General features: G+C 39.7%; 1 protein-coding gene across 2 annotated transcripts in view; it reads left to right on the top strand.

The window, feature by feature from the left end:
- The window catches only part of GAS6 (growth arrest specific 6), a 192,801-nt gene extending 173,447 nt beyond the window's left edge, over positions 1-19,354 (top strand). For both annotated transcript variants that reach the window (XM_069757529.1, XM_069757530.1), the window contains exons 12-16: positions 11,914-12,078; positions 12,169-12,337; positions 15,410-15,582; positions 18,481-18,706; positions 18,820-19,354. In XM_069757529.1, coding sequence (XP_069613630.1) covers positions 11,914-12,078; positions 12,169-12,337; positions 15,410-15,582; positions 18,481-18,706; positions 18,820-18,971 — 885 coding nt within the window. In that variant the 3' untranslated portion in view covers positions 18,972-19,354. The remainder of the gene's footprint in view (positions 1-11,913; positions 12,079-12,168; positions 12,338-15,409; positions 15,583-18,480; positions 18,707-18,819) is intronic.
- Positions 19,355-19,576: the final 222 nt, after the last annotated feature.

Here is a 19,576-nt window from a genome sequence, read left to right as displayed (position 1 = left end):
ATAGCAGTCCACTCTTGCATAATCAATGCTTGCATTTTGCCAGAATTTGTTGTTTTTTGTTTGTCCACCCATCTCTTGATGATTGACCACAAGTTCTCAATAGGATTAAGATCTGGGGAGTTTCCAGGCCATGGACCCAAAATCTCTGTTTTGTTCCATGAGCCATTTAGTTATCACCTTTGCTTTATGGCAAGGTGCTCCATCATGCTGGAAAAGGCATTATTGGGCGCCAAACTGCTCTTGGACGGTTGGGAGAAGTTGCTCTTGGAGGACATTCTGGTACCATTCTTTATTCATGGCTGTGTTTTTAGGCAAGACTGTGAGTGAACCTATTCCCTTGGCTGAGAAGCAACCCCACACATGAATGGTTTCAGGATGCTTTACAGTTGGCATGAGACAAGACTGGTGGCAGCGCTCACCTTTTCTTCTCCGAATAAGCTGTTTTCCACATGTCCCAAACAATCGAAAAGGGCATTCATCAGAGAAAATGACTTTGCCCCAGTCCTCAGCAGTCCACTCCCTGTACCTTTTGCAGAATATAAGTCGGTCTCTGATGTTTTTTCCGGAGAGAAGTGGCTTCTTTGCTGCCCTCCTTGAAACCAGGCCTTGCTCAAAGAGTCTCCGCCTCACAGTGCGTGCAGAAGCACTCACACCAGCCTGCTGCCATTCCTGAGCAAGCTCGGCACTGCTGGTAGTCCGATCCCGCAGCTGAAACAGTTTTAAGATACGGTCCTGGCGCTTGCTGGTCTTTCTTGGGCGCCCTGGAGACTTTTTGACAACAATGGAAGCCCTCTCCTTGAAGTTCTTGATGATGCGATAGATTGTTGACTGAGGTGCAATCTTTGTAGCTGCGATACTCTTTCCTGTTAGGCCATTTTTGTGCAGTGCAATGATGGCTGCATGTGTTTCTTTAGAGATAACAATGGTTAACTGAAGATAAACAATGATACCAAGCACCAGCCTCCTTTTAAAGTGTCCAGTGATGTTATTCTTACTTAATCATGACTGACTGATCGCCAGCCCTGTCCTCATCAACACCCACACCTGTGTTAATGGATCAATCACTAAAATGATGTTAGCTGCTCCTTTTAAGGCAGGACTGCAATGATGTTGAAATGTGTTTTGGGGGTTAAAGTTCATTTTCTGGGCAAATATTGACTTTGCAAGTACAGTAATTGCTGTTAAGCTGATCACTCTGACATTCAGGAGTATATGCAAATTGCCATTAGAAAAAATGAAGCAGTAGACTTTGGAAAAATTAATATTTGTCTCATTCTCAAAATTTTTGTCCATGACTGTAGTGTCTGCTAACGATTGGAGCAAATTTTTCATTCAAAAAGTCAAATGGCGCTCCTTCCCTTCCGAGCCCTGCCGTGTGCCCAAACAGTGGTTTACCCCCACATGTGAGGTGTCAGTGTACTCAAGAGAAATTGCTCAATAAATTTTAGGATCCATTTTATCCTGGTGCCCATGTGGAAATGAACAAATTGAGGCTAAAAGAAAATTTTTGTGAAAAAAAAAAAAAAGTACTTTTGTCATTTTTACGGATCAATTTGTGAAGCACCTGGGGATCAAAGTGTTCACTATGCATCTAGATAAGTTTCCTGGGGGGTCTAGTTTCCAAAATAGGGTCACATGTGGGGGAGGGGGAGCTCCAATGTTTAGGCCCACAGGGGCTCTCCAAATGCGACATGGTGTCCGCTAACGATTGGAGCTAATTTTTCATTCAAAAGTCAAATGGCGCTCCTTCCCTTCCGAACCTTGCCATGTGCACAAACAGTGGTTTGTGACCACATATGAGGTATCGGTGTACTCAGGAGAAATTGCCCAACACATTTTAGGATCCATTTTATCTTGTTGCCCATGTGAAAATGAAAAAATTGAGGCTAAAAGAAATTTTTTGTGAAAAAAAAAAAGTACTTTTTCATTTTTACGGATCAATTTGTGAAGCACCTGGGGGTTCAAAGTGCTCACTATGCATCTAGACAGGTTCCTTGGGGGTCTAGTTTCCAAAATGGGGTCACATGTGGGGGAGCTCCAAAGTTTAGGCACACAGGGGCTCTACAAACGCGACATGGTGTCCGGTAAAGATTGGAGCCAATTTTTCATTGAAAAAGTCAAATGGCGTTCCTTCCCTTCCGAGCCCTGTGGTGCGCCCAAACAGTGGTTCCCCCCACATATGGGGTATAGGCATACTCAGGACAAATTGTACAATAACTTTTGGGGTCCAGTTTCTTTTTTTACCCTTGGAAAAATAAAAAAATTGTTGCTAAAAGATCATTTTTGTGACTAAAAAATTAAATGTTCATTTTTTCCTTCCATGTTGCTTCTGCTGCTATGAAGCACCTGAAGGGTTAATAAACTTCTTGAATATGGTTTTGAGTACCTTGAGGGGTGCAGTTTTTAGAATGGTGTCACTTTTGGGTATTTTCAGCCATATAGACCCCTCAAACTGACTTCAAATGTGAGGTGGTCCCTAAAAAAAAATGGTTTTGTAAATTTCGTTGTAAAAATGAGAAATAGCTGGTCAAATTTTAACCCTTATAACTTCCTAGCAAAAAAATATTTTGTTTCCAAAATTGTGCTGATGTAAAGTAGACATGTGGGTAATGTTATTTATTAACTATTTTGTGTCACATAACTCGTTTAACCCCTTTCTGACATATGACGTAGTATCCCGTCGAGGTGGGGTGGGCCCGTATGACCACCGACGGGATAGTATGTCATAGCGATCGGGGCCGGGTGTCAGCTGGCTATCGCAGCTGACATCCGGCACAATGTGCCAGGAGCGGTCACGGACCGCTTTCGGCACATTAACCCCCGGCACACCGCGATCAAACATGATCACGGTGTGTCGGCGGTATAGGGAAGCATCGCACAGGGAGGGGGCTCCATGCGGGCTTCCCTGAGACCCCCACAGCAACGCGATGTGATCGCGTTGCTGCGAGGGTCTCTTACCTCCTCCTTCTCCTTGCAGGCCCAAATCCATGATGGCCGTGGCATCCGGGTCCTGCAGGGAGGGAGGTGGCTTCACAGCGCCTGCTCAGAGCAGGCACTGTGAAGCCTGCAGCTGTGCATGTCAGATCGCTGATCTGACACACTGCACAGGAAAGTGTCAGATCAGCGATCTTACACTATAACATGATGCCCCCCGGGGCAATATTATAGTGTAAAAAAAATATTCACATGTGTAAAAAAAATTTTTAAAAAATTCCCCCCCCCCCCAAAAAAAAACAAACTTGTTCCTATAAATACATTTCTTTACCTAAATAAAAACAAAACAATAAAAGTACACATATTTAGTATCGCCTCGTCCGTAACGACCCCACCTATAAAACTGTCCCGCTAGTTAGCCCCTTCATTGAACGCAGTGTAAAAAAAAAAAAAAAAAAAAAAGGCAAAAAACAACGCTTTATTATCATACCGCCAAACAAAAAGTGGAATAACACGCAATCAAAAAGACCGAAATAAATAACCATGGTACCGCTGAAAATGTCATCTTGTCCCACAAAAAAAAGCCGCCACACAGCATCATCAGCAAAAAAATAAAAAAGTTATAGTCCTCAGAATAAAGCGATGCAAAAATAATTATTTTTTCTATAAAATAGTTTTTATCGTATAAAAGCGTCAAAATATAAAAAAAATGATATAAATGAGGTATTGCTGTAATCGTACTTACCCAAAGAATAAAACTGCTTTATCAATTTTACCAAATGCGGAACAGTATAAACGCCTCCCCCAAAAGAAATTCATGAATAGCTGGTTTTTGGTCATTCTGCCTCACAAAAATCAGAATAAAAAGCGATCAAAAATTGTCACGTGCCCGAAAATGTTACCAATAAAAACGTCAACTCGTCCCGCAAAAAACAAGACCTCACATGACTCTGTGGACCAAAATATGGAAAAATTATAGGTCTCAAAATGTGGAGACGCAAAAAATATTATTTGCAATAAGAAGCGTCTTTCAGTGTGTGACTGCTGCCAATCATAAAAATCCGCTAAATAACCCGCTATAAAAGTAAATAAAACCCCCCTTCATCACCCCCTTAGTTAGAGAAAAATTTAAAAATTTTAAAAAATGTATTTCCATTTTTCCATTAGGGTTAGGGCTAAGGTTAGGGTTAAGGCTACAGTTAGGGTTGGGGCTAAAGTTAGGGTTAGGGTTTGGATTACATTTACGGTTGGGATTAGGGTTAGGGGTGTGTTTAGGGTTACCGTTGAGGTTAGGGGTGTGTTTGGATTAGGGTTTCAGTTATAATTGGGGGGGTTTCCACTGTTTAGGCACATCAGGGGCTCTCCAAACGCGACATGGAGTCCGATCTCAATTCCAGCTAATTCTGTGTTGAAAAAGTAAAACAGTGCTCCTTCCCTTCCGAGCTCTCCCGTGTGCCCACACAGGGGTTTACCCCAACATATGGGGTATCAGCGTACTCAGGACACATTGGACAACAACTTTTGGGGTCCAATTTCTCCTGTTACCCTTGGGAAAATACAAAACTGGGGGCTAAAAAATAATTTTTGTGGGAAGAAAAAAATATTTTTTATTTTCACTGCTCTGCGTTATAAACTGTAGTGAAACAGTTGGGGGTTCAAAGCTTTCACAACACACCTAGATGAGTTCCTTAGGGGGTCTACTTTCCAAAATGGTGTCACTTGTGGGGGGTTTCAATGTTTAGGCACATCAGTGACTCTCCAAACGCAACATGGCGTCCCATCTCAATTCCAGTCAATTTTGCATTGAAAAGTCAAATGGCGCTCCTTCCCTTCCGAGCTCTGCCATGCGCCCAAACAGTGGTTTACCCCCACATATTGGGTATCAGCGTACTCGGGACAAATTTTACAACAAAGTTTGGCATCCTATTTCTTCTCTTACCCATGGGAAAATAAAAAATTGGGGGCGAAAAGATCATTTTTGTGAAAAAATGATTTTTTATTTTTACGGCTCTGCATTATAAACTTCTGTAAAGCACTTGGTGGGTCAAAGTGCTCACCACACATCTAGATAAGTTCCTTAGGGAGTCTACTTTACAAAATGGTGTCACTTGTGGGGGGTTTCAATGTTTAGGCACATCAGGGGCTCTCCAAACGCAACATAGCGTCCCATCTCATTTCCAGTCAATTTTGCATTGAAAAGTCAAATGGCGCTCCTGAGCTTCCGAGCTCTGCCATGCACCCAAACAGTGGTTTACTACCACATGTGGGGTATCAGCGTACTCAGGACAAATTGTACAACAACCTTTGCAGTCCATTCTCTCCTGTTACCCTTGGTAAAATAAAACAAATTGGAGCTGAATTATTTTTTTTGTGAAAAAAAGTTAAATGTTCATTTTTATTTAAACATTCTAAAAATTCCTGTGAAACTCCTGAAGGGTTAATAAACTTCTTGAATGTGGTTTTGAGCACCTTGAGGGGTGCAGTTTTTAGAATGATGTCACACTTGGTTATTTTCTATTATATAGACCCCTCAAAATGACTTCAAATGAGATGTCACTACAAAAAAATGGTGTTGTAATAATGAGAAATTGCTGGTCAACTTTTAACCCTTATAACTCCCTAACAAAAAAAAAATTTGGTTCCAAAATTGTGCTGATGTAAAGTAGGCATGTGGGAAATGTTACTTAAGTATTTTGTGTGACATATCTCACTGATTTACCATAATTGCATAAAAATTCAAAGTTGGAAAATTGCAAAATTTTCGCCAAATTTCTATTTTTTTCATAAATAAACGCAGGTAATATCAAAGAAATTTTACCACTATCACGAAGTACAATATGTCACGAGAAAAGAGTGTCAGAATCACCGGGATCGGTTGAAGCGTTCCAGAGTTATAAAGGGACAGTGGTCAGAATTGTAAAAATTGGCCTGGTCATTAACGTGCAAACCACCCTTGGGGGTAAAGGGGTTAACGGAATAAAAATTCAAAATTTGAAAATTGCTAAATTTTCCAAATTTTAGCCAAATTTCCATTTTTTTCACAAATAAACGCAAAAATTATTGACCTAAATTTACCACTAACATGAAGCCCAATATGTCGCGAAAAATAATCTCAGAACTGCTAGGATCCATTGAACCGTTTCTGAGTTATTACCTCATAAAGGGACACTGGTCAGAATTGCAAAAAACAGCCAGGTCATTAAGGTCAAAATAGGCTGTGTCATGAAGGGGTTAATAACATTTCCCACACGTCTGCTTTACATCTGCATCATATTTGAAACACAATTTTGATAGGAAGTTAGAAGGGATAATAGTTGATCAGCGATTTCTCATTTTTCAAACAAAATTTACAAAACAATTTTTTTAGGGTCCACATCACATTTGTAGTGACTTTGGGGGCCTGTATGACAGAAAATACCGCAAAGCATCACCATTCTAAAAACTGCACCCCTGAATGTGCTCAAAACCACATTCAAGAAGTTTATTAACTATTCAGGTGCTCCACAGGAATTAATGGAATATGGAAGGAAAAAAAATAGCATTTTACTTTTTTCACAAAAATACAACTTTTTTATTTTGCAATTTCACAAGGTAACAAGAGAAAATGCACCATCAGCTGACACCACTGACTAGAGATAAACACATCTCCAGGCTTTCAGTTAAGTATATAATTCCACATGTGTTAATTCATAGTCTTGATGCCTTCAGTGTGAATGTACAATTTTCATAGTCATGAAAATGCATCTTTAAATGAGGTGTCCAAACTTTCGGTCTGTACTGTGTATATGTGTGTGTGTGTATATGTATGATGTATGTGTGTGTGTATATGTGTGTGTATATATATATATATATATATATATATATATATATATATATATACATATACATGTATACATATACAATACAGACCAAAAGTTTGGACACACCTTCGTATTTAAAGCTTTTTCTGTAGTTTCAGAACTATGAAAATTGTACATTCACACTGAAGGCATCAAGACTATGAATTAACACATGTGGAATTATATACTTAATAAAAAAGTGTGAAACAACTGAAAATATGTCTTATATTCTAGGTTCTTCAAAGTAGCCACCTTTTGCTTGGGTGGTCATCTGGCGTTGCACCCCATCACTCTCCTTCTTGGTCAAATAGCCCTTACACAGCCTGGAGGTGTGTTTGGGGTCATTGTCCTGTTGAAAAATAAATGATGGTCCAACTAAATGCAAACCGGATGGAATAGCATGCTGCTGCAAGATGCTGTGGTAGCCATGCTGGTTCAGTATGCCTTCAATTTTGAATAAATCCCCAACAGTGTCACCAGCAAAGCACTCCCACATCATCACACCTCCTCCTCCATGCTTCACGGTGGGAGCCAGGCATGTAGAGTCCATCCGTTCACCTTTTCTGCATTGCACAAAGACACGGTGGTTGGAACCAAAGATCTCAAATTTGGACTCATCAGACCAAAGCACAGATTTCCACTGGGCTAACATCCATTCCTTGTGTTCTATAGCCCAAACAAGTCTCTTCTGCTTGTTGCCTGTCCTTAGCAGTGGTTTCCTAGCAGCTATTTTACCATGAAGGCCTGCTGCGTCGCACAAAGACACGGTGGTTGGAACCAAAGATCTCAAATTTGGACTCATCAGACCAAAGCATAGATTTCCACTGGTCTAATATCCATTCCTTGTGTTCTTTAGCCCAAACAAGTCTCTTCTGCTTGTTGCCTGTCCTTAGCAGTGGTTTCCTAGCAGCTATTTTACCATGAAGGCCTGCTGAACAAAGTCTCCTCTTAACAGTTGTTGTAGAGATGTGTCTGCTGCTAGAACTCTGTGTGGCATTGACCTGGTCTCTAATCTGAGCTGCTGTTAACCTGCGATTTCTGACGCTGGTGACTCGTCTAAACTTATCCTCAGAAGCAGAGGTGACTCTTGGTCTTCCTTTCCCGGGGCTGTCCTAATGTGAGCCAGTTTCTTTATAGCACTTGATGGTTTTTGCAACTGCACTTGGGGACACTTTCAAAGTTTTCTCAATTTTTCGGACTGACTGACCTTCATTTCTTAAAGTAATGAAGGCCACTCGTTTTTCTTCACTTATCTGCTTTTTTCTTGCCATAATACAAAGTCCTACTGAATAGACTGTTAGAATATCAGCTGTGTATCCACCAGACTTCTGCACAACACAACTGATTGTCCCAACACTATTTATAAGGCAAGAAATCACACTTATTAAACCTGATAGGGCACACCTGTGAAGTGAAAACCATTCCCAGTGACTACTTCTTGAAGCTCATCAAGAGAATGCCAAGAGTGTGCAAAGCAGTCATCAAAGCAAAAGGTGGCTACTTTGAAGACCCTAGAATATAAGACATAATTTCAGTTGTTTCACACTTTTTTAAGTATATAATTCCACATGTGTTAATTCTTAGTTTTGATGCCTTCAGTGTGAATGTACAATTTTCATAGTCATGAAAATACGGAAAAATCTTTAAATGAGAAGGTGTCTCCAAACTTTTGGCCTGTACTGTTTGTATATGTATGTATGTATATATATATATATAAAGAAAAAAATTAGAACAGCATCATATTACCAAACTTGCGGTGCAAAGCTTTCCAAACCAGTATCCAAGTGGTTCCAATGATATAAGAAAAAAAGAAAAACAGCACACAAAAAATAGAAAAAAGTGGGCTTTAATGCCTGGACACGGCGTGGCAACGTTTCGGATTTCCAATCCTTTTTCAAGCTTGAAAAAGGATTGGAAATCCGAAACGTTGCCACACCGTCCAGGCATTAAAGCCCACTTTTTTCTATTTTTTGTGTGCTGTTTTTCATATATATATATATATATATATATATATATATATATATATATATATATATATATATATATATACATACATACATACATACATACATACATACATACATACATACATACATACATACATACATACACATATATATGTGTATATATGTATGTATATATATGTATGTATATATATATATCTCAAATCGGGACACCTTGGTGGCCATTCAACTGGCCCATGACGATCGATCCACTTTCCAGGAAACTGTTCATGTAGGAATGCTCGGACCTGACACGCAAGCTGATGCACCACCACAGTATGGGTGTCAGGTCCGTGCATTCCTACATGAACAGTTTCCTGGAAAGTGGATTGGTGGTAGTGAGCCAGTTGAATGACCCTCTTCCCATTGAAAAAACGTTAGATCCAAAATGGCCACCATGGTCACCACCCATCTTGAAAAGTTTTCCCCCTCCCATATACTAATGTGCCACAAACAGGAAGTTGATATTACCAATCATTCACATTTTATTTAGGTGTATCCACATAAATGGCCCACCCTGTGTGTGTATATATGTTTGTATATACAGGTCCTTCTCAAAAAATTAGCATATAGTGTTAAATTTCATTATTTACCATAATGTAATGATTACAATTAAACTTTCATATATTATAGATTCATTATCCACCAACTGAAATTTGTCAGGTCTTTTATTGTTTTAATACTGATGATTTTGGCATACAACTCCTGATAACCCAAAAAACCTGTCTCAATAAATTAGCATATTTCACCCATCCAATCAAATAAAAGTGTTTTTTAATAACAAACAAAAAAAACCATCAAATAATAATGTTCAGTTATGCACTCAATACTTGGTCGGGAATCCTTTGGCAGAAATGACTGCTTCAATGCGGCGTGGCATGGAGGCAATCAGCCTGTGACACTGCTGAGATGTTATGGAGGCCCAGGATGCTTCAATAGCGGCCTTAAGCTCATCCAGAGTGTTGGGTCTTGCGTCTCTCAACTTTCTCTTCACAATATCCCACAGATTCTCTATGGGGTTCAGGTCAGGAGAGTTGACAGGCCAATTGAGCACAGTAATACCATGGTCAGTAAACCATTTACCAGTGGTTTTGGCACTGTGAGCAGGAGCCAGGTCGTGCTGTAAAATGAAATCTTCATCTCCATAAAGCATTTCAGCCGATGGAAGCATGAAGTGCTCCAAAATCTCCTGATAGCTAGCTGCATTGACCCTGCCCTTGATGAAACACAGTGGACCAACACCAGCAGCTGACATGGCACCCCACACCATCACTGACTGTGGGTACTTGACACTGGACTTCAGGCATTTTGGCATTTCCTTCTCCCCAGTCTTCCTCCAGACTCTGGCACCTTGATTTCCGAATGACATGCAAAATTTGCTTTCATCAGAAAAAAGTACTTGGGACCACTTAGCAACAGTCCAGTGCTGCTTCTCTGTAGCCCAGGTCAGGCGCCTCTGCCGCTGTTTATGGTTCAAAAGTGGCTTTACCTGGGGAATGCGGCACCTGTAGCCCATTTCCTGCACACGCCTGTGCACGGTGGCTCTGGATGTTTCCACACCAGACTCAGTCCACTGCTTCCTCAGGTTCCCCAAGGTCTGGAATCGGTCCTTCTCCACAATCTTCCTCAGGGTCCGGTCTCCTCTTCTCGTTGTACAGCGTTTTCTGCCACATTGTTTCCTTCCAACAGACTTACCATTGAGGTGCCTTGATACAGCACTCTGGGAACAGCCTATTTGTTGAGAAATTTCTTTCTGGGTCTTACCCTCTTGCTTGAGGGTGTCAATGATGGCCTTCTTGACATTTGTCAGGTCGCTAGTCTTACCCATGATGGGGGTTTTGAGTAATGAACCAGGCAGGGAGTTTATAAAAGCCTCAGGTATCTTTTGCATGTGTTTAGAGTTAATTAGTTGATTCAGAAGATTAGGGTAATAGGTCGTTTAGAGAACCTTTTCTTGATATGCTAATTTATTGAGACAGGTTTTTTGGGTTATGAGGAGTTGTATGCCAAAATCATCAGTATTAAAACAATAAAAGACCTGACAAATTTCAGTTGGTGGATAATGAATCTATAATATATGAAAGTTTAATTGTAATCATTACATTATGGTAAATAATGAAATTTAACACTATATGCTAATTTTTTGAGAAGGACCTGTATATGTATATATAGAGAGAGAGAGAGCGCTATAGCGCTCTGGTAAAAATTAAGAAACCACTGCAAAATGTTCAGTTTGTCTGATTTTTCTCTTTATAGATATATTTTTGAGTAAAATGTAAATTGTTCATTTATTCTATAGACTATAAACTTCTGACAACATGTCTCCGAATTTCCAAGCAATAAACTTTGTGGGTTTTTTTTCTAAAAAGGAGAAATGGTTAAAAAAAAGCCAGTGCTTTCAGACCTCAAATAATGCAAAGAAAACAAGTTCATAATCATTTAGAAACAGCAAAACTAATGTTTTAACTCAGGAATAGTTCAAAAATCAATATTTTGCGTCTTGGCATGCTTTCCACCAGTCTTTCACACTGCTTCTGGTGCAACAATTTAAGCAGCTCTCACTTTGATGGCTTGTGACTATCCATCATCGTCTTGATTACAGACCTGAATGTGTGCTCTCTTAGCTTGTGATTGGCAGGTCGACAGTACTGTAGAATGGCTCCAGGGCTAGTTTGCACATCCAATAGCCATTCTATAGAAATGTATGAGGTTGAGAGATGTAGAGGAGAGGATTTGGAGCCAGCGTACATATATATGTCTGTTAGCACAGCTCAGTGGTTAGCACTGTTGTCTTGTGACACTGGGTTCCTCGGTTTGAGTTCAAGCATCAGCATGAAATTTGATTTTTTTTTTTCCCTTGTCTGCATGGGTTTTGTCCTGGTACACTCCTCATGCTGATAGGATAATGGCATTCTATCAAATTTTCCCTAGTTTCTTCGAGTTGGGGAATTTAGATTGTAAGCTCCATTTGGGACAGAGACTGATGCAAATGGTGGTGCTTTTTTACAGTACTGCAAAATAAGTAACGAGTGATTACCTTGAGTTTATGGTACGCTCTGAATTTGTCAAAAGAGCATATCTAAGCTTTAAAAATACTTGAACTTTCTGCATTAAATGTGCTGTTTTTTTATCCGCAGATTTCTGTTGAAGAACTTGATCGGAATTTGGTAATAAAAGTCAATAAAGACGCAGTCATGAAAATAGCGGTAGCTGGTGACCTTTTTACATTTGACAAAGGGTTATACCAACTAAATCTAACAGTAGGAGGCATTCCCTTTAAAAGTCATGACCTCATTCAACCAGTAAGTGCTCCCCTTAAGAATATTAAGAAAGAGGTCAGCTGTTTTAACTCACACAAAAATGTGTTACCTTTAACCTGTTTCTGCTCTCAGATGAACACTCGCATGGATGGCTGTATGAGGAGCTGGAACTGGCTGAATGGTGAAGAGACGTCTATACAGGAGACTGTGCAAAAGTCCGAGAAAATGCAGTGTTTTCTGGTTGCTGGAAGAGGATCTTTTTATCCGGGAAGAGGATTTGCTCTTTTTGCCATTGACTATTGTAAGTAAGGTAAACCAGATCTATGTAATGAGGATATTCACATAAACCATGCACTTAAAAAGCATGAGGTGTGTTATGCTACAAATTAAAGATATAATTGTACACAATGATATGATGGAGAGCACGAAAATAGTAATGGACTTGTAACAACTAATGGGTAACCACTTACTTCCTATATAGATCTAATGTGAATACCCATCAAATAAAGAGAACTTCAATAAAGTAACAGATTACCCTTTATGTGGGTATATAACCCTGTGCCACAACATGTTTCATCTTTCCTTCCTCAGGTGACGAAACAACTCATTCATCACCTGACAAAGGAAACACGAAACACTTTGTGGCATTGGATTGTACAGTCATTGGCAAAAATTTTGAGAATGAGACAAATATTAATTTTTCCAAAGTCTACTGCTTCATTTTTTCTAATGGCAATTTGCATATACTCCTGAATGTCAGAGTGATCAGCTTAACAGCAATTACTGTACTTGCAAAGTCAATATTTGCCCAGAAAATGAACTTTAACCCCCAAAACACATTTCAACATCATTGCATTCCTGCCTTAAAAGGAGCAGCTAACATCGTTTTAGTGATTGATCCATTAACACAGGTGTGGGTGTTGATGAGGACAGGGCTGGCGATCAATCAGTCATGATTAAGTAAGAATGACATCACTGGACACTTTAAAAGGAGGCTGGTGCTTGGTATCATTGTTTCTCTTCAGTTAACCATGGTTATCAATCTATCGCATCATCAAGAACTTCAAGGAGAGAGCTTCCATTGTTGTCAAAAAGGCTCCAGGGCACCCAAGAAAGACCAGCAAGCGCCAGGACCGTATCTTAAAACTGTTTCAGCTGCGGGATCGGACTAACAGCAGTGCCGAGCTTGCTCAGGAATGGCAGCAGGCTGGTGTGAGTGCTTCTGCACGCACTGTGAGGCGGAGACTCTTTGAGCAAGGCCTGGTTTCAAGGAGGGCAGCAAAGAAGCCACTTCTCTCCGGAAAAACATCAGGGACCGACTGATATTCTGCAAAAGGTACAGGGAGTGGACTGCTGAGGACTGGGGCAAAGTCATTTTCTCTGATGAATGCCCTTTTCGATTGTTTGGGACATCTGGAAAACAGCTTATTCGGAGAAGAAGAGGTGAGCGCTATCACCAGTCTTGTCTCATGCCAACTGTAAAGCATCCTGAAACCATTCATGTGTGGGGTTGCTTCTCAGCCAAGGGAATCGGCTCACTCACAGTCTTGCCTAAAAACACAGCCATGAATAAAGAATGGTACCAGAATGTCCTCCAAGAGCAACTTCTCCCAACCGTCCAAGAGCAGTTTGGCGCCCAACAATGCCTTTTCCAGCATGATGGAGAACCTTGCCATAAAGGAAAGGTGATAACTAAATGGCTCATGGAACAAAACATAGAGATTTTGGGTCCATGGCCTGGAAACTCCCCAGATCTTAATCCCATTGAGAACTTGTGGTCAATCATCAAGAGACGGGTGGACAAACAATAACCAACAAATTCTGGCAAAATGCAAGCATTGGTTATGCAAGAATGGACTGCTATCAGTCAGGATTTGGTCCAGAAGTTGATTGAGAGCATGCCAGGGAGAATTGCAGAGGTCTTGAAGAAGAGTCAACACTGCAAATATTGACTTGCTGCATTAACTCATTCTGTCAATATAACCTATTGGTACTCATAATATGATTGCAATTATATTTCTGTATGTGATATAAACATCAGACAAACACTAATAAAAACCAGAGGGCAGCAGATCATGTGAAAATATAATTTTGGTGTCATTCTCAAAAATTGTGGCCATGACTGTATACCGACATGAAAGGTAAGCTGATACTTTATTATAGTTATCATCTTTATTTGATGGGTATTCACATTCTTATATCTTTGCAAGGAGAAAGGCGTTGCCTATCAGTTATTACTTTATTTATGTCTGTTAGTATTTTTCTAGCACTCTCCTATGTACCATTATATTCTTAATAAGCTTGTGTGCCTCCCACTAAACATAATGAATTATTTATTGTAATACCCTGTTTTTATAACCCCACTATGTGGATCCTTTTTAATTTTAAAGTTAATTTGAAATTTTAATGTATAATGAAAAAGTTTATTACCAATTCACAATCCATATTTTCTGAAAAAAAATGTTAATGGCATGGCTACATATTTCTGTAGTGATCTGTGGATTTTATTTGCAGATGAATTGAGTGATTTGAATTTGACATTTTTAGACTAAATTAGTTTAAAAAAAACTCTGTAAATTAGGAACTAAGCATTATTACCGGGACTAGCACAATTGCCTTACAACACTGGAATGCTATACTACCCAGAGACATATAAGTCCAGCATTCTAGTCAATTCTCCAACTCCTCCTGATTATGGCCTTATGGCTGGGAGAAAATAAGGGAAATAGGTCTCTTGTGCTGGCACTAGCAATTACCACTTACTTATCCTGTGGATATCGGAGCCCACTGACATCTAATTATATTTTACTTTAGTTTCAGATTTAAAAAAAGCAAAATCTACTAGGATTGTGTTTTCATGTCTGTGTGGATTTCTCCCTCATAGACATTCATTCAGTATGTTTTCGGTATCTGGTAAAATGGGATATACCGTATTTGTCAATACTGTCTAATTCTTAGACCATGAAACTTTAGACTAGACAATTTCAATTTTTTTTTTCAACATGTGCAAGATTTATCCCAGTGGTTCATGCTGTTTGATGAATCTGGTCAAGTTTATGTTTATGCCACCTATTATTTGGCCTACTGGGTTCCAGAAATGTGTTCCACAATTTTGGCAAATAGTGTTGCGCTGCATGGCACGTGATGCCCTTTTCAAACGAGGTCAAGATCATGTGTCAAACATGGCACAGAAAGCGTCTAAAACAATAAACATGGTACAAGTTATTAAAAACTGTTTTTTGGCACTTGCTACAGAATTTAGCTTGATACAGCTCCCCCCAATGACTGAAGTCAGAACATTATCTGTACAAATAAATAAATAAAAAAAAATAAATGTTTCAATCTCTCGTGACATTTTCCTAATTTCTTGTAGTGCATTTGTCCAATGAAATGCAATATGAGGCAAACTGGAGTATAGAGGTCAGTGCAGAGATCAATCCTGCAACAGATACTGGAGTGCTCTTTGCTCTTGTGTCAGACGATAAGGAAGTCCCTCTTTCACTAGCACTGGTCGATTATCATTCCACTGTAAAAGTGAAACGCCAGGTAAGAGCTGCTTATGTAAGTCATACAGACATTGACATGTGCTTACATCAAAGACTCATTTTTACAATTAGTTATTTTATAAGCATGGTTACTAATTATTTCTAGTTGACCAATCACCCCTTTTTAAAGTGATAAGTCGTCTCTTGCTATTGAATCTGGTGTATTGATGAGAAGAGAGATGGATCCATCTGTTCCATCTCCCATCACTGTTCGTGGCAGTTCTAGATGTAGAATATGCTTTAGGTTATAGTCATATTGTGTCTTCGCCTACGGTCAGTGGCTCCATCAGGGTTTAAGTCTGAAGCCCTGGAAACTGGATGTCAAAAGATCAAAGCTTGACTAAGTACATGAAAGTGTAGAGTCCGTATAATAGAACAACTTGTCTCATAAAGACTACAAACTATACTGCCTGATCAGACACTGGTACTCCTGTTGAGTGATATTTTAAGGCTATATTCATATTGCATTTTAGGCTACTGCCAGTGGCTCTGTCGGGCCGCATGTCTTATGCCATGGAAAACGGGATCCGGACATTTGCACTGACTGGTCCATTAATTGTAATGATGCAGACAGAGCCGTTTTGTGTGCTGTATTTGAGGTGGGTTCTGAGACGCAGTTGACTGCGTCTTTGAGCACGCATTATACAGGCAGATACTGCTGTCTTTATCCTTAAAATCAATGGCCCTGCCAGGGTATACGTCCGATCCCATTTTCCAAGGCTTCAGATGTAATCCTCCGATGGAGCCAAAAATGCAATATGAGCTTATCCTTAAAGTATCACTCAATAGGAGAACTAGTGTCCGATGGGATCCAGTTTGTAGTCTTTGTGAGACCAGTCCTTTTACTATACCGATTGATGCACTCTAAGTGTTCAGCTGTTTAGTAAAGCTTTGATCTTTGTGAAATACTTGCCAGATCATCATCTAGTGTTTTACATTTCACTGGATTTCCTTTATATTTGGTAATAGGCAGTTTATTGAGGCTTTGTGCACCTGTACATAATATAACTATTAACAGAAACCGCATAAGCTACATTCTTAGAAACCATGTGCTGAAGATATGGAATGAAATATAAGAGTGTATTACCAAAGCAAGGCTGACTGGGGAAACGAACAGTCGTGACGGAACACCCAAAACCAGCTCCATTGTACTGCCTGGCTCCGACTTGTGTAACAGTTTCACTCCAGATGATTTGTTTCCAACAAATATAATACATGAGTGGTAATAGCTTTCCACGTTTAGTAATGAATTCCTTTTGATTCTGATGTATTCTTGTCCGCTGGACATAGATTTCCAATAATTAATAAACATTTCCATTTAACAATACATAGCTTGTTTGTTACAGATAACAATTTATTTTTTTACACTTTACTATTAAGAATGACATGCATTTAGGATTGGTACTTAAATTTTCATTCCAACCATAGAGTAATTAGGTGATTCATTTCCATCGAGATTTATCACTCTGGACCAGCACTGAAACTAGCAACTTCATGTTCCTCCGATTGTCACATAACTAGCCATCAACAGCTGCAGCTGGCCATTCTGCTGTAGTACACCAGATGTGCCTGTCTACCTAGGTTAGGCAATGTTCACACCATGTTTTTCATCCAGGTTAAAGTATTTTTGTGGGGTACGGGTGGGTCAAAGGGTTTTAGTGAATGTGTAAAAAAAAAAAAAAAAAAACAAACCCTGATGCAACAGGAAAGATATACAATGCAGTTTTCTGTTTATTTTTTGTTTATTGGGGTTATCCTGTGCCTCTTACTTCCATACTGGTGATGGACACTTGACAGGTCATGTCAAATACATCAGTTACTGTGTATGCAGACTATTTTATTTAATGGGACAGGTGCATAATACCAGCCTCTAAATCAATATAAACACGTGTCAACTGCCCCCTCAATGCAGAATTGAGCAGGGCAAAATTACCCCTTTAAAAATGGAATCTGGTTGTTTCATTGGATAGGAATTTTATTGAATGCTGTTAATTTTTTTTTTTTTTAAATCTAGGGAAAATAAAACACCATAGAAAAGGGCAGTCTCACACGTCCAGATAATTCCGGTACCGGAATTATCCGTGACCGTGTTTCTGTGGCACATCAGTGTGGCACACGTGTGCCACCCGTGTGCCCACTGGGTACCACACGCACCGTGCAGGAGACAGTGCTAAAGTTTAGCACTGTCCCCTGCATCTGGTGCTGAAGCCGCGATTCATATCTTCCCTGCAGCAGCGTTTGCTGTAGAGAAGATATGAATAATCGTGTTTAAAATAAAGATCCATGACCCCACCCCCCTCCCACCACCTGTGCGCCCCCCCGCTGTTCTTAAAATACTCACCCGGCTCCCTCGCTGGCTGGCGTTGCTTCCTGTCCTGGTCGCACCTTCTACTGTATGAGCGGTCACGTGGGGCCGCTCATTTACAGTAATGAATATGCGGCTCCACCCCTATGGGAGGTGGAGCCGCATATTCATGATTGTCATGGGCGGCCCCACGTGACCGCTCATACAGTAGAAGGTGGATCTTTATTTTAAACACGATTATTCATATCTTCTCTACAGCAAACGTCTGTGTGCGGTATGTGTTTTACACGGACCCATTGACTTTAATGGGTACGTGTAATCCGTGCGCTCCCACGAACACTGACATGTCTTCGTGTTTGGCACACTGTGACACTGTGCGCAAAAAATCAATGACATCTGCACAGATACATTGATTTTAATGTGTCTACGTGTGTCAGTGGCTCCGGTACGTGAGGAAACTGTCACCTCACGTACCGGAGCCACTGACGTGTGAAACCGGCCTAACAGGATGTGCAAATACAATGTGAGCTGGGGACATATTTGCGGACACAATTAACAGCTGTTTTATCATTTTATCTTTCTCTTTATATGCAGTTCATCATCCTGTCTGTAAAAAACACTGTGGTTTGTAGACTAGAAGTAAATGTCTGTGATAAAGAGCACATGGTGGAAATATCTGCCAGCAGAGACCATATACAGCTTTCGTTTGATGGGATCCTTGGACAAGTGGAATTGTTTGACACAGAACTACAGATTATTCTTTCCACCTTAAATGACCACATATATCAGGGAGTGAAAACATATATAGGAGGATTGCCAGGTAAATGTGAATCTGATGGTAAAGAAACTATACTGTCATCTGCAGGTGTATCTAATAAGATTCACTTTGAGATTTTGATGTTGTCATGCTTTTATTCCTTTCTTTTACCTTAGATGTGGAGGTCACTCGTACCCCGGTTACTGCATTCTACCAAGGCTGCATGACTATAACTGTTCAAGAAGAGACCCTGGACTTGGACAATGCACTGCAGAAACATAATGATATTACATCCCATTCTTGTCCACTGATTAAGTCTCTCAAATAGATACAGCACACTTTTTTTTTTTAACCAAGTATCTTTTTTTTTTTATACATGTATAAATTATTCTGCAGTATTGTGTGTATAGTTTCGTAAAACACTGAAATTATGTAGAACCTACTGATTTTTACATTGTGTCGAAGGTTGAGAAGCTCTTTTTGTTGGATAAGGATTGTAATATATTGTAAATATTTCAGAAAACTAATGTTAATTACCAAAAACCTGTGTGGACAGTTCCTCATTGAGGTTTATTATCAATGGAGAACTGTGGTAATGTGGAAAAGAGATCCAAAACTGGAAATGTATTATATTTTTAATAGCAATCATTGCTTTTTTATTACCAATTTACAAGTTAAAATAAAAAAATATTAAAAATAATTTAAAATCTTTTTAGTTTGCCTAAACCTCTTCCTTTAAAATGTAGGAATAAACCCAACTGGGAAAATTAATTTTACTTGGCACTCTGTGTATGTGTGCAACGAAGGAAAATGAGAATTCCATAAGTAAGCGCAGTGTCGCTGAAAATAATGTGTTATATTTAGCGTCTTTTATATATGCCCCTGATGTCACAAGTCCCTAATACATTAATCTAGACAGGGCTGCATGCCCAG

This window comes from Ranitomeya imitator, chromosome 3 (genome assembly GCF_032444005.1).
Source record: "Ranitomeya imitator isolate aRanImi1 chromosome 3, aRanImi1.pri, whole genome shotgun sequence".
NCBI lineage: Eukaryota > Metazoa > Chordata > Amphibia > Anura > Dendrobatidae > Ranitomeya > Ranitomeya imitator.
Note: the sequence above shows the minus strand (reverse complement) of the source record. Positions and strands in the feature narration are given on the sequence as shown.